Raw genomic sequence first — 16746 nt, forward strand, 5'->3', positions numbered from 1 at the left:
TCAACACAATCGTCGATTATTTTTCTGTTGGCAAAAAAAAAAAGGTTACAGGGCATTTGGTGGGCTTAGTTGTTATTTCTGATTCTGATTCTTTATAAAGGTCCTTAGCATGAGCATTGGCCTAGTAAATCCCTACCTGACAACATTTCACACCCAATAAGGTCTAATCAGGAATATAAAAGAAGACACTTGTGAGACTTTGCAATAGTGTTTAGAAGCCTTAAAACCACCAAAGACAAAAACATACAAAACACATTCATCATGTAGGACACTGTCAAGCTGAGGGAAATGAGGCCACTGTTCTTTGGTTTGTCATGCAGAAGTTAAAGTCTGCATTGGCAGTGACTGTAGCTTTTAAATGCCTCCAACTAATATTTACAAAGCCCCTCTTCATCACCCAGTTCTAGCACCTTGACACAGCAGTGATTAAAGGTACAACGACTAATCCCTCATTAATGTCATGTCCACACTGCCCTGGGCTAACTTAGATAGGAAATCAATGTAGCTTTGCCTGAGGCAAGAACTGAGAGCTGTCCATCTCCCATGTTTAAACAGCAGCTACTCTCCATATTGAACGATTGTAAGAGAAGTAAGAGATGCAGGACATATTGACAGTAACTACATGGAGGTTTTGGTTTTAGAGACAATTTATGACACATTTATGTAAGAGATCACAGCTGAGGTGATTCAGATCATGTTAGGTTGCTGTTTGTTAATTTGATGGTAAAAGAAACAAAGCCTTCTACACCCACAATCCACTGGGAGGGAGCCAACGACTTTAATGTTTCAGGAGAAAATAAACATTTTCTCTAATTCTTCCAAACCGTTGACGGGGCTTTTTCCTTCTTGGAGCATTTAGTGTTGATTTGAATTACAAATGCACATGCACATTGCAAATATGTACTTTACCCCGAAGCTCCCTATGGCATTGTGCTGCTCTTTAAAGATTCATAAAGCATTTTCACAGCCTATCTTCCCCATGTTTAACTCCCAATAGAAATGGTAATGTATTGTTCCAAATATTCTCATTGCAAGCTTGTTAGGGAGTTAAAATTACAATCGTTGAGGCGTAAAGACATTTTACAGTTACGGTCTTTCCAATTTGAGGTTTCAGCAAAAAAAACGTAAAACAACTAAAGCTCTGAAAATGCTTAACTTTGCCAGCTCATGTAAGTCCAGCAAAGCCCTGTAGGGGAGCGGCTATGAATGGCAGTAAAGATAGCACAAGCCGGCTGAAAGGCCTCTTCAGTGGTCTTCATTCTGCCTCTGGTACACAGCTGGATCATCCTCTTAGACCCCTGTTGTTGCCTTACAGACACACAAGCACACACACATACAGTAAAGCACACACACTGAGTATGGCTGATCCAACATGGTGACCCTTTGTTATCGGCTCCTCAACAGCTTTGTTTGCGAGGATCATCTGGAAACTCCATTTGTTGTGGCCGTCTTGGAGACGCTCAAAATGGGTCAGTCAACAAACTCCCAATGCACATCATGACCCGTTGATGATTGATTAACATTTTTTTTTTTAACTGAACCATAAATTGAACAGATGGTCAGAAAGCTGAAATCTTAACATTGAAGAATCAATAACTTGTCTGTTTCAAAACAGTGAACAGCTCTGAAAATGGAGCTAATCAGTAGTAGTCAGTAATGACCAGTAACTGGATCCACCTCTCTGTTGGGGCCGGCATTTTATGCTTTTGCGTGGAACAAAAGAAATAACAGTTGAGGATACACAAATAAATGTATTTGGAAACTCTCATCAACACTTCTGGCTGTCCCGGTGACTTTATGATGTTCCTCGCACTAATCTCCTCCTGTTAAAAATCAGAAATGTGGTATAATAATTTTTATTCACTAGCTTCTGAGAGTATCTGCCAATTTAAGTGGCTCATTGCCTAAAGCTATCTGACTTGTGAAGGAATCTACAAAATGAGTCTGCCCTCACTGTATTTCATTGTATGGTCAATTATGTCTGCTGTCGACCTGAATTTGATGAGCTCTCAAAACTTTGTGTGCAGGAAATCAAAACGGAAAAAGTTTTCTGGCTGAGAGTGCCGCAAATCTGGCTCTTCTGAGCGTTTGGCTATGTATTGTATTGATATGAATCTTCTGTTGGATTTTCTAAGAGAACTGAGAGCTATCAGTGAGGATATAGGCTAGGAAATTATCTATAGGGTCTAAGATTAAGGCCTGTATGTGACTGACTAGAGTCAAAATTGTGATATTTTACGAATATAAGAAAAAAATCAACAAAGACCAGACTAAGGTATCACAACGGGATTTTAAACCAAACTCCAGCTTTAGTTCAAACTGCCAATTAAATAACTCTATATGCTTTTTTTGAGCGGCTTTGAACTCTCTGCTGCACAATTTCACACTGTGCATTACATAAGATGTGAAAAAAAGGTTTTAGACTTTATGATAATGAAAAGCATCACACATTATGAGAAGACAAGCCAGTATGAAACCCTAACGAAACAGTATAAGCTTAACGTTTTGAGTGATATTACAATTAATCTGCAGGATACAAGTATAATGTCATAAGGAGATATAGTGATAATATTATTGGAGCATCATAAAAAAAATAGCACAAAGCCGGTTAGGACCACTAATAATAATAATAATAATAATAATAATAATAATAATAATAATAATAATAATAATAATAATAATACATTTGATTTGAAGGCGCCTTTCTCGGCACTCAAGGACACCACACATGATACACACACAAATACAGTAAAGGGAATCAACAATGCAAGTAAAAAATTAAAACAATAGACGGTGACTGAGGAATTGATATCAAGTGGAATAAGCAGTTTTGAACAGATGTGTTTTGAGCTGTTTTTTAATTACAATGTCCATCTTAAGTCTCAGTAGGGATAATATAAAGCTGTTTTCGTTCCTGAATTAACCTTATGGTATACTCAATACCGCAACAGAAGCCCTGACCGTTTGATCTGGCTGTTTAATGCCCTTTCCTGCACAGCTCTCACTCTCTCCCTCCCTCTTGGCATTGGCTCTTCCCGGCAGCAGTCAGCATCTCTCCAGCAGCGGACTCAAGGACTTGTGCGACCACCTCGACGCGCAACAGAAGGCTCTCCCTCACAATACCGGACCATTCAGCGCACGGGACAACTTTCACTCGCATTACGCATGGCTCTGGCTCTGCGCAAACGCGCGACTGCAACACCGTCTTGCAAGAAACAGATTGGATTCTAAGAAATTAAAACACAGCCACACCAAGCTAAACAGACGAATTAAGGAATTTTGAAGACATTGTTATCTTTGCCCGATAATGTTCCCCACACGCAGAGCAGGATATCCTCTTGTCGCCGTGTAGTTGTATAGCATTACGTGAAGATCCAACGCGTTATCTGCAATTCATATTCTATATAGAGATGGATCTGTGGGGAGTTTATCTGTTTCACCTCATAACTTTGGGTAAGTAAATACTTGTCTTTTAATATATTGAATAAATGTTTGAACTATGTCTTCAGCAGAAAGGAAAATATCCAAGCCGCTTCAATACTAATTTGACAAATTAATCAAACACAATGAGACTGAGACTTTATTCTGTTGCATGCCAAGCTGCTTAAATACTTTGTATAGTTTAGAAAAGAACCAAGAACTGAATAGAAATCATTTTAGATGTTCGAGTAATTAACGAATGTGATTTTCATTGTCAGAGATCAGCTCTGTTGTATAGGATTGTGTAACGCAAACAAGAGCTCTACGCAAACGCGCACGGGATAAAACGTGTGCATGTGTGCGTCAGGGCGCGTGGGATCTGTGTGTGCGCATATCAAACCTGCAGAAACGCTCCTGGGCTCATTATAGTACATATTTGGCCCCCTGGTCAAGCATGTAGAAGCGCCCTGTATACAACATGTCCACATTCTAGGTGTATTAATATTCGCACAATATTTATCATATAAGATTTTTACCCTTACACCAAATATTATTTGTAATACAACTTACATTACAAGTTTTATTAAACTTGTTTATTGTTTAATCTAGTAACTCATCTCAAAAGTGACCATGCCAGCAGTAAATCAGTCCTTGCAGTGTCACTGAGCTACCTGCTCTCATGTAATTGAGCAACACTGGAATATTGATTTTTGTGGCAACAACCCATAGTCTTAAGGGGGAGAGCTGCATGTTGTTGGCTCACAGTGTCTCTTCTTCACTAATACACAAATGTGTCAATCTCAACCCTGCCTCCCAGTGCTTACCGCCATTATAATGAGGGCCATGGCACCAGAAATAATCGTTCTCCTTTTAATTAGCATTAGTTTCCTGACTAACAAAGGGAGCAATGTGTATTATATCTTGCCCTTTTATTCATTATTAAATAATTAGAGGAATGAATGGAGATGCCATTAACAAATGCTGAATGGAAATGAATGCAGTTTGCTTTTTGAATCTGCTTTTCTCTCTGTAATGATGTCTGACGGTCACACATTAATTTGGCTGGTAATAGATGATTGGAAACAGATGGGGACAGTGGTGTACTTCAGTGATATGCCTGGAAACAACTCAGGTTTCTGTCTGATCTTTATGCAAACCTGCATATTATAGTGTAAGACACAGTATTGCTCTACTCAGGATACATTACTGATAATAAACTGGATGCTGATTATAGCCAGTTTAGCCATCTGCTCAAGTTAATTAGCCAACACCAAACAGCAAAAGGTCAGAAACGGTTTGGATGACTCAAGCCATTTTTGCTGGAAGTTTCTGTGACTTTCAAGGCTGAATATGGACAGAAAACTGAGCTCCAACATTATCCAGGTCTCTTAACTGCACCAAATACCTGCGAGCCAGCACAGAGGGATGTCAAAGTCACCACAATTTCTCAGGAAAAACTCTAAAGCAACGCTCTGTGAAAGTGTGATGGGAATGTTATTACCGACTCAACCACACATTTAAAAATGATTTGTAAAAAAAAAAAATTGAAAACGGTCTTTAATTGCAGCTCTACGCGTATGGACATAATAACATTTATAACCATGGTTTATCAATGTAAAGCAACCGATACTTCTACGTTAAGCTTGCTCATTAAGAAATCCAATACATGCTGGTCTGAGATGAGACATCAACCTTGAGCAGGGATGATGTTCAGGTCCTGAAGAAAACATTCATCGAGCAGAAAGTCAGTTTATGCATTGAGGAGAGTTCAAACCACTGCCTCCACTGTTTTAAAAAATAATATAAAAATGAATCCCAGGCAAGTAGTTGACTGCCAATTTTTGATGTTATCTGCATGATGAATGTGCACCGGGGCTCCCTTTGAAATATCCACACAAAGGTTCGAAATGATCTAGAATTACGACAATTGTGCAGTGTAAGTCTTTTTTTCAGGCAATATAAGCTTGAAATGGTAACTGGGGAACCCCCAGTGACTTCACAGCCATTTTATATGAAGTTCCAATTGTAGCACAAGGTGATTGCATTTACTATTAATGTGTCGAACTGGAATCGCAAGCAATGATCTGCACTTAAACTGGTTGTAGTTGCAGTGGAAACCCAGTAGCTGCAGACAATAATATGCAAATTGTTCATTAATCTTCTAATGTTTGAGAGGTTTCCAAATGAAGCCTAGTTTGCGTTCAGATTTTTTTCACTTTAACTTATTTCCTCAATCAGAGCTTCTTTTTAACGGCATCAGTGGCCAGCTTCAACCTACCATCATGCAATATTTTTTGATTTAATGGTTTTGACATTGTGGGATATGACCTGTGTCTTTAATGGAGACAGATAAGTACTGCCAAGGATGCTATTACCTGGCATATTGGCTGGCCCCTTGTAAGGGATTTGTCATGAATCTCATTTGAAGCAGGCAGTACGAAAGGCGGACAAACAGCCCATCACATGCTCATGCTGTCTTCATGTGGGACAGATAGGTCAGTTATTCAAGTACCAGTAAAACATTGGCATTATTTGTGAGAGGACACACTGTGACCTTGACTGTTGGATGTTCACCAGACACTATTACCACATTAACCCCATGTATGGCACAAGATGAATTTGCACCATAATGCTCACTGTTGTTCAGTGTTAAATATACTTACACATCACTAAAACTAAACTAAACCAGATGATTTTACACAAAAAATTGCAATTTTTAGATACATCTCGACAGCTTAGGCAAACATTAATGGAGGTATTGACTTTCAACAGAGTTTTAGAGGTATTTTTGAGTCAAACTTATGTCTAAGAGGACTACAAATCATGGTTTTGGTAAAGTTGTGTTTAATGGGCCCCTTGGTTTTCAAATAAGTTCCAAAAGAGCAACTTTAATTTAACTTTCTATATTTCATAGAAGATTCTTTCATTTGTTACAAAGTGTAGCCTGGTCTCAGACTATCCACTTCGTTGATCTGTTCAGGGAATTACTCAGAAGTGCATATTCTCAGTTTTATTTCTATCATTGCCTGAAAATTATTTTACTCTGTAATAAACTGTTCAGGTTCACAGAAAGTAGTCAACATATACTCTCTTACTACTCTAGGCTGCAAACCAAATATTGGAAAGGTTTTAGTATAATTTTGTACAATTCAACAACACCGCACTGCATCCTCCAAAGTGATCATAAATCAATGAATCAACACTTCTCTAAAATAGTTTCCATTAAACTGAACATTATAGCCCTTATAAAACGAGAATTTATTGCAGGGCAGCTGACTGCATTATTCTTTAGCCAGGTGTACATAATAAGAAGGACCCATAAAATAAATAATAGTAACAGACTGACATTGAACTCAGCGTGGAAGCTTGCTTGAAGCCATGTAATAACTCTTACAGCCAGACCAATACTAGATATTTTTTTAAATAAATGAATGAAAACAAAAAGTAACATTTATGATAGGGATACCTTGAATGTGATATTAATTTATTGAACATTGGAAATTGAACTTGTTAGTGCTTACTGGTGGACCAACTATGTAATGAACGTTGTTTCTAAATTGCCTCAGACATATCTTTCAAATTTGTTGTAACATCTAAGCCGCGAAATATGCAGATATTTATACATCTTCAAATTAACAACTCAAATAACTGGGTTACTATTGAGTTTGTGTGTTGATACCAAAAAGCATTACAAATGTAATAGATTTTGGCATAAATAATAGCTGCAGTAAACACTTAATGCATCTGTGTTATACCTTTACTGAACTTTTTAAACATAACTGAGTATAATTATTCAAGAGTCAGATCCACAGGAAATAAAACTCTGTAAAAGGATATGAGTTTTCCATCCAAACCCATCAATATATCTGAGTAACTGGGATAAAAGCTTTAGAGACAGAATGGCAGTTACACTTTTCCTGTGGGCTGCACATGTTCTCCAGCCATTGTCAGGGCCCTTGGAAATTCCTTTGTGTTTAATTAGAGACGTTTTAAAATCGGCTGTTGAGCTGGCACATTGCCTTTCATCTGATGTCAGTCAGTCTGATTGCTCTGGCCTTTAATGGTGAAACTATTCAAATTCTAACATAGTCATCGGCCTATAATGTTGAACCATTATAACTTCAAACATTACTCAGGACTTTTATAAAGTTTCGAGAAAAAGTGGCTCACAGTTTAAAAGACTGAGGCAGGCAAGCGACATTGTCAGGCTTGAAGCGAAAGACGTAGCATTGATTAGCGGAGATGAATGTGGGTGAAAAATAAATGAGTCTGAGTTTAAAGCCCTAATCCATTACTGTAGTCGAGTGCCTCCAGTTATATTACTGTTAACTCATTACTGAATGTGTTTACATTTTGAGATTTATGTGATTGAAGTCACTGTTAGGAAGTAATGACCAACAACATGTAATGGGGAGACACTGAAAACAACCCCCGTTTATCTAACAAGTCTTAAGAGGCTTAGTGGCTTAGTTTGCCAATAAAAATAGGCTGTGAAAACCCTATTGTTTATCCATTTATTTGATTAATTTCCCATCCTTTTGCCAGCCTTCTTCAAGTGGGCAAATATTTGGAAATATAACCAAATCTGACCGTTTAAATTATAAAAACATACATGAATCAAATATATAGTCTCTTGTTGGAGCCTCAAAAGACACGTATGCTATAATACTCAAAATAAGTGGAATGAGACCTTGGTTTGTTAAGCAAATAGTACTTGTATGCCCGTGCTAATGTAAAATCATAATGTCACACAAAATGTAATTTGATAAAAACATCCATCAACAACAACATCTTCCTTTCATTTGCCTGTACACACTGAGACGCAGTGAATGCTTTAAAGCAAAAGGCACTTCTTGTTACTTTTTTAGATTTAGTCCAGGATGCACAACAGCAACCACTGACTAAGGTTTTGGCAAGAAAAGCCCACTGTGGTTGAAGCTGGAGGAACAATCAAGCTCATGGTGAGGTGCTTTGTTTTCAGGGAAAATCTTGACACTGTGGTTGTAAATTGACCTTCCCAAAAGACAGAACATTTTGTTATTTTGATAAAATCTTTTCCATGAACTGCTGAGCAAGCCCTATTTTCCCTTAGTCAACTATTTGCATTAGTTGATAAAATGTTGTGGGTTTGGCAGAATAAGAAATGCTGCAAGAAAGATGCTGCTGCTCAGTTCCTTGGAGATGTCTCAGGATTAAGTCAATTAAACTTCTGGGATGGACATAAAATATTCTCAATTACAAAGAGTATCTGTTTCACCAAACCCCCTGCCCCCCTTTCCTTTGTGTGTCGCAATATTACCCTCAATTACCATGTTACTGGTCACCATCCGAGTTCAGATCTGATACTCTGCTAAATATAAGACGATGCCCTCTATTGTACTGGGAGGTTATTTTCCAACGTAAGACGGAGGAACTGACAGTATGAGCGTCACTCAGATGAAAGAAAAAGCACCAGTGGTCATTATCTTAACTCAAGTGACAGTGATCTATTCACACAATGGCTTTCCTTTAATCTGCATAGCACACTCGTTTTTAAAACTGCCGTTGATCATCAAGTTTAGTGCTGGAGGTGAAAATGACACAGAGCGTGCATAAGTAGGGCTCCTGATCAGACTAAAAGCAGCCTCTCCCTCTCCATTAGACCTGTTAGGAAATTCAGAAAATGGCTCTGAGGTTATAGACATACAGCGGCCTCAAAGGGCCAAACAGAGGCTCATTAACTCAGAGTGTGTCAGTGGTTATTCGGAGAGAAGAGACAAGTAGGCTCGGCCCCATTGTCATACAATTTCAAACGGAGGGCTTAAGCTCAACTTCTTGTTGTGTTTCTGCGACACAGATAACGTGTTTGTATAAGTGAAGTTTGAAGCAAATTGTGGAGGACAACGTACAACAGAGGTCAATAGACATTTCAAGGTCTAGGTCCTCTTGTTAAGTGAGAAATTATAATGTCATTGCACAAAGGAATGGAATACAGCCACTGAGTGGGCATACGTTTTTTCTCCAAACACGGACAGACATCAGCAATAATCTGGAAGAAACAATGCCATTTCCAGACCTTGGTAAAATGAGTAATCCTTATAGAAATGATAAGGCCGGCAAATATGGACATTTTATAATGTGCAAGTAACACTTCTCTCTTTTCTCCCAATGTAATAACCTTTAGTCAATGTTGAACTTCTCTTGAATTAATATAGTGACTTCTCTGTTTCCTCTTTGACTTTCTGGAATTAATGATGTGCTGAAAGTGGAGCAACTTCTTAATGAACCAGTCATCTGTCCTGCTGAATTTTAACTGGAGATAGGAACGAGAGCTGCTGGTATTCTTTCAATTTTCCGCTTTCCAATATTTCTACAGTATAAAGCTACAGCATCATACAGTGGGCAGCTTTTTGGGCAGCTATGTACAGCAATATATTTTACAGAAATGGCACCATTAACTGCTTGAATAACATAATAAGCAATACTTGTATTTGTCCCACCATATCCTAATCAGTTAACTTATTTGACTCAAGTGTTAGGCAGTGTGAGTGAAAAACAGAAAATATGTTAGAGAAGTTTATAAACCCAACCACAAAGCCAGGAAAGGAGCTTAGACAATGACGCTTGCAAATGATGGATGCAGCATCCTTGTATCGTTGCGTTCCCAACAAAGGTTTCATGACAGGCAGGGATGAATGAGCTCGCTAACTGAGCATTTTGATATCTGCAGCCGTGCATATGTACCGTACTGATCTACTCTTGCTATTATTTGATTAGTGCAGCCTCAAACTTTATGGTATTTCATTACCATTTCAATGTTTGTTTACATGCACAGGGAAGTGAATTACACTGCAGTTCAGGCAGTAAATGGAATAGTTTCTTATCAGCATCCCCAGACTAGACCATATACCAGAAAAGCTATAGCACCGAGCAGTTTCTCACTGAAATTAATTTGGCATTTTTATGCCTAGAGGGGGCTCTTCAGTTAATCAAATCAGTGAAATCAGTTTGTGGCCTCATGGTAGCCACAATAAAAACGAATGACTGGAAATGCTTGTTTGCACAATATAAATTGAATTATTGTCTACACCGAGAAGTAGTATTAGTAAAACCCCGCAGCAATCCATTGACTCTCTGAGGCCATGTGTCGTCACTATTATGTTTAAACCATTTCACTCATACCATGTTCTCTAGTGGTAATGTCATTATAGTCTGCAGCCCGTCGGGAGAAGAGGCATTGGATTTTATCTCAGTGGAAATAATGTTGACTGTCCCTAACGCAATACAAATATGACTAAATATTGCAGATTTTGCAAAGCACATTTTATTATACAGAGAAAAAAAATCAACCACATGCACTTGTGGCATACAGATTTAGAATTCAAGTCTATTTTTATTGATACTAATGAGAGCAACATGTCTTTTTAGAGCGTTATCCTCTGGGGTAACAACCACCAACACCACTCATTGTATTATTCTTATATCTAGTTGCTGTTCCAAGTATACTGCACACTGTTTGATAAATTATCTCAGACAACAACGTCCTGGACTCAAATTCTGTTTTTGTGCTTGTATGTTTCCTTTCACAATCCAAATACATGGAACTAACAACATTTCCCGTTGTTATCAAAGCAAACTAACACCTAAAAGTCATCTTAAAGTAATCACTTTATCAAGCTCAATTCCGGGAGTGTTTAACATGTCTATCCATGTAAGGTTTACACAACCTTCAAGGTGTATGTAGCCTCTCTAAAATAGTGAGATTGTGTGCCATATTTTATTTCCTTCCTCCTTTGTCTGCAAGAGTTTTGTGTTGAATGCCTTTTAGACACTGACACTTAAGATAATAAATGAGTTGTCTGACTGGAATGTCTGTTATTGCAAAGAGCTTATTAATCTGATACGTCAAAGGAACAAGAGAACATTGAATAATGTAGCTGCTTTGGATTCAATACATCTATATATACTGTGTATAACCCCAGTACATTTTGTTCCACCAAGCATCTTTCTGAGGTGACCAGTCAACTTGCTGTGCTGTATAGATGTTGGAGGTTGGACTGAGAGCTGCTTGATTCCTCCAGTGTTTAAGGGAAGGAAACACGCCATTACAGAAGCAGCAGACAGGAACTGGCTGGAGGGCACCTGTCTGTGTGAGCTGCAAAGGATTTACAACACCTGCTCCATGCAGCGGAGTATGCCACCTCCATACACCAATATTTAATTAATTATTACAGGCACAGCGAATGACGCACACAACATAAACTGTGTGGACAGAAGATTCTTATTTCACTTGAATCTTAGAAGATACGTTATTGGATCTTTGTTGAGTTGTTAGTATTGCTTTGTTTTCTCAACCCTTGTGAGAAGTTAAGCTTCTCCTCTGACGGAGATTGGCAGGCTTTATTACATGTTGGTATGAGGTTGGAAACTTAAATCATCATGTTCTACACTCACAGCTTTCTTTGACACAGCAGCACCTCACATGTCTCATTAATGGCCAGTGCGTGACGAGATGTTGGCCTCGCCTGTAGAGACCTTTGGCTCTGTCACCACCCAGTAGATTCAAATCCCTTCCCCTGTCCATGCGTTGTTAGGTCCTAATTAATAGGATCAAGAGAATGCCTGCCACTAAGCGTTTGACATCTTTTTGTGAGTGATAACTGTGACACCAAAGCTGCATTCCCATGGATATTCCTCTTGAGAAGAATCACTCCCTATTAGGGCCATTGACTCTCTGCCACACCAATCCTGGGGGATTCAATATCGCTGCTGTGATAAAGAGAAGGAAGACCCTGCTCTGAAAGCTGCAGTATGTTTTAAAGTTATTTTCTGCAGTACTGTGGCATGGTAAACATATTTTCACAGCCGAAAGCATTGTGAACAAATATGTATAAACATTAACAGTTTGTTGCATTCAAACAACTTTCATGAAATCAAACCGCACGTTGCATAGTCAGTGCCTTTCTGCATTACCAATGAGTTAATAATCAGTACATTTTATAAATACATTTTTATTGGGTTTGCAGAATCTGCCATTGTCAAGCTGGATTCAAATTGCTTTCACACGCATAATATATTAAAAGAAAATGATTTATGCTTCCAGCGTAATTAATATCTGCCTAACTGATCACTTTCCTCACATCATATCACAACTGTAAGAAGTGCTAATGAACATCCTACTGCAGCTGCCCAAAAAATAAGTGTTCAACTCGCGAAACAAGGTGACCTATTGTGAAGCAGCCACAAGAAACACGATGCGTTTGTTCAAGTCGGTGCAAACTTCCGTTCTTTAAAACAAGTTGACCACAGTAATTTGGTCTTCTTGTTTGACAGTCAATCAGTTAAAGTATGCAGACGTCATATTGCGATGTAATCTGAAAGGAGAAGACGTTATTTGATGTCCTGTGAAGGTAGAGATGCCAAGAGGTTTTTGTCAACATTGCTATTTATTTTTGGATGTCTCTCTGGGGGTCGCAAACCTTTCTTTTAACTTATCTTAAATATACAGCTTGTCTGTATCTATGGAAGGAATATATTTTTGTAAAAAAAAAAAAAAAAAGATTAAGTAGTTTTTTTTTAAGATTGGGTTTTCTTTTAGACACAAGTCTTTGAATAAATGCACAGGATAAGGGCATAGTTTAAGACCTGAATACAAGTTATATACAAAGATCCTTCCTTTCTCTGTATAACATCCTCGAATGAATTAGAAAAGCATGCATTTAAAACAAAACTAATATCTCATAGAGAAAAGGCTATCAGGAAAAAGACACTGAATTGAACTGAAAAAAGGTATATTCAGTATGAATTCAATTACAAACAAACAAAACAACCTTGTGTTGACAGAAAATAGAATAAAGTGCCTAGATATACCAGGACAACTGTTATAATGCATTGTACAATGTAACAAATCTGCTAACACATCATTAAATCACACATTTTACACAAACGTCCAGCAGTTACTTTGTTCAAATGGTTCATTGGAAAGTCTATCAGATTTTATGTACTGCTATTTCTATGTATTAGAAACATCCATTAAAATATGTCACTTAGTCAGGGTCTTCAGATTATTCAGTGATAGAAAATGGGTCCCTCAAAGACACCATCACACGTTTGGTCTATGTGAGATGAAGGGAGTCTTTGAGCCAGGTTGAGGAGAAGGTGTTAAGAGGAGAACGAAGGTGTCTGTACACCATGTTTGCAGAACAAGCTGCTGCCTGAAATTACCTGTCTCAGTGCTTTTCTACCCTTTGAACCTGGGAAGAACACCTGTTCGGGGTTACAGAAACCACACATGGTGATGTTGTGCAGAACAAAAGGTCATGTAAAAGCTGATGTTGCTGTCTTCAACTCATTACAAGCTACCAGACTATTCAAGCAGAAAACAAAGGTCGCTTCAGGATGAATGTCCCGCTCGGAGTAAATCTTGAATGCTTTTTGAAAGGTTATGCATGGCGACAGAGGATAACGTGTTAAGATTATTTGAGACATTTTCTTTAAAAGCTTATCCACAGAGCATTTTCTACATCTTTGATAATTAGACTTATTTGGAAAACATTTTTATGGCATTTTCAGAGCAACCTTTCGGGGGATGACACCACTAGTCAGCTCGTCATTTTCCAGTGTGCGTATGTAGAAAAATGCTAATTAATCTTCTCAGGTCACGTTACGGGCTTTATTCTCATGTGCATACATTTTTATCTTTATTTGTCTTCAAGCCAGCCTTGAGTCTGGCATATCAGTGGGGAAGTCATTTTTTTTTTATCAAGCAGGTTAATCACATTAATGTGCCAATATACATTCAACTGAAACAGATTAACACACCACACATCCTTGAACAGGCAATTGGACGGAGACATATGTTGCATTCAGTAAGGGCTAGCCTTGACAGTCTTGGTATTCAGGGACAAAGGAAAGTAAAGAAAGCAATGTATGTGATTATCATACAAATGGCAAAGCAGCACACAATAAAAATCGAACCATGTAACCCACTGCTGGAGGATAGATCGACATGCTGTACTCAGGTATAACAGTGACGTAAATGTATTGTAACGAGTACCAATGACAAAGTGATTCAATTCCAACCATTCATCAACTATTGTTTCTTTTCCATTTGATCACCCTTACATTAATTGAGGATTAATTTCCGAGACGTATGTTGGACCCACTAATAAAAACACAGCTACAACAAGTGAATCCCTCATTGTCACCAATAGCATTACTGCAGTGCAGTTCCCTCCACATTTCTGCAAATTCATACATAACTCTGAAATTAAATTTGTTTTTGCACTGCTCTCTTACCACAAGTATTTCCTCAAGCAGCATCAGACTCCTGTCAAACCTTGGTAAACTGGTTTGTGAGTACCATGTATTTCGGCTATTTAAAAAAGAAAAGAAAAATGCATGTATTGTCAAAGAAGATGGCTTCACATAATACATGGCCCTGCACTGCTGTTTGAATGAGATTCTACGAAAGTAAAAGCCCGGTATATAGTGAAATTGAATTGCTTCTTTGTGAAATGCTTCTTTGTGGCAGTTCGAAACCAAACATATGGTCATCAAATCTAAAAAAATGAGGGAAAAATCATGTGTTTCTTTAAAGGTGCCATAGGATGCATCTATCTGGTATTTTAAATGGTTCTCAGATGTCTACAAAGAAGATATGTAACTTTGGTTGATCCCAAAAATGTCCAGATGTAGCATTACAGGCGCATTTACAACCCTACAATTTGGTCCTAGAATGAAACAAGCTGAATTGCCTTATTTGGGGGCTCTGCTCTGATTGGCTGGTGTACAAGGAGCAATCCATGGCTGCCTCAGAGCCCACAGAAGTAAGTGAAGTTTGTGAAACTGTGAGAGATGAACCATGGAAGAAGTTGGCATCCAACCTTACATATTGGAGCTTTTATCCGAGGAGGAAACCGATGAATTTGAAGAACAGCCTGTTGGTTGGAGATTGGAGAGCAACGTTACGGAGTAGTAAGTGTTAGCGTTAGTGTTTCCAGTAGCTGGTGTATGCAAATATTGGGGCTGGACTACCGTGTGTGACGTAACACACAGGGATTGTTGTGATTCGCCCGTTTTACCGCTGTGATATGCATATTCATGATTTGCAAGTGAAGGATGAAACAATGGTGTTGGAAGCTCACGGTATGTCAGTTCAATGTACCGAACTCTCCTAACTATGCCAAGGTAAATACAGTTTTCCATTCTATGGCACCTTTAACATTGAAGAAGATGTTGAAGTAGAAACCCATTAACAAGTATGAACATTAAAATAAGCATTATATACTGTCTTTACACTTTAAGATAGACCACTCATGTCTTTGTCAGTCGGAGTAGGCTGCAGAAAAAGAATTGAAAGTCTACAAAAACAAAGCAAGGACATTTTTAAACACTATAATGTGATATACTGAGAAATCTATTTCAAAACCCTTTTTTTTTTTTAAATGTTGTGGGCTGTGTTAGACACCTCTGTATTTATTTTAGAGAAGTTCTGGCAAACTATGAATGCATTAATGCTGCACAGTGAAATGTGGATAACAGTCCACCATTATGATGGCAAAAACTGGCCTTAGATGAAAGCAACTGGAATGCCGCTGGGATTACAGCACCCGTCATGTACTTGTCATTTTTTTGGATTTGTGCAGAGCTTGTCATATTAATTTTGTCATTCTAGAAATAAACAGCTTGTTACTCTGTGGCTGAACAGTTTCGGATTCCTTACCGTTACCTTCACAGAAACACAGCAAACATGGTTAATGAAGTCCTTATTCAATTATACTCTAGCCTCAAGCTATAATCCAGGCAGCCTGTTTGAATGAGCAGCTATGAATTTCAGAGCTGAAATTAATTAGGACATTGTTATGGTTTATTGCAAGTGGAAGTTAAATTGAAGTGACTGAAAAAGAAAATTGTAATCATTTTGTGCATGACATTGCTTTTGTTCTACAAACTGTGACAGAAATATCTAATGGGTTTTTGTCATTTGTCAGTAATAGATAGCTTTTTCAGTGAGACTCAGTATTTCTGTTTACAAAAAACAGTGAATGGAGGATGAACCAGGAACCGTGTCATAAACCAATGTTCAGCCGAAGATTTGAGAGAATTAAGCATAAGCTATTTTATATTTCACCTTTTAGAATTGGAATAAGAGAAAATAACATTCCAATACCACTGAATAATAACAAATGGCATAACTAAAATGCACATACAGTGGGGCAAAAAAGTATTTAGTCAGCCACCAATTGTGCAAGTTCTCCCATTTAAAAAGATGAGAGAGGCCTGTAATTTTTATCATAAGTACACTTCAACTATGAGAGACAGAATGAGAAAAAAAATCCATAAAAT

General features: G+C 38.0%; 1 protein-coding gene across 1 annotated transcript in view; it reads left to right on the forward strand.

Moving 5' to 3' along the window:
• Positions 1-3129: 3129 nt before the first annotated feature.
• Positions 3130-16746, forward strand: part of gfra4b (GDNF family receptor alpha 4b) — a 35103-nt gene continuing 21486 nt past the window's right edge. The window contains exon 1 of the mRNA XM_063876626.1: positions 3130-3453. Coding sequence (XP_063732696.1) covers positions 3411-3453 — 43 coding nt within the window. The 5' untranslated portion in view covers positions 3130-3410. The remainder of the gene's footprint in view (positions 3454-16746) is intronic.

Source organism: Eleginops maclovinus, chromosome 23 (assembly GCF_036324505.1).
Source record: "Eleginops maclovinus isolate JMC-PN-2008 ecotype Puerto Natales chromosome 23, JC_Emac_rtc_rv5, whole genome shotgun sequence".
Lineage (NCBI taxonomy): Eukaryota > Metazoa > Chordata > Actinopteri > Perciformes > Eleginopidae > Eleginops > Eleginops maclovinus.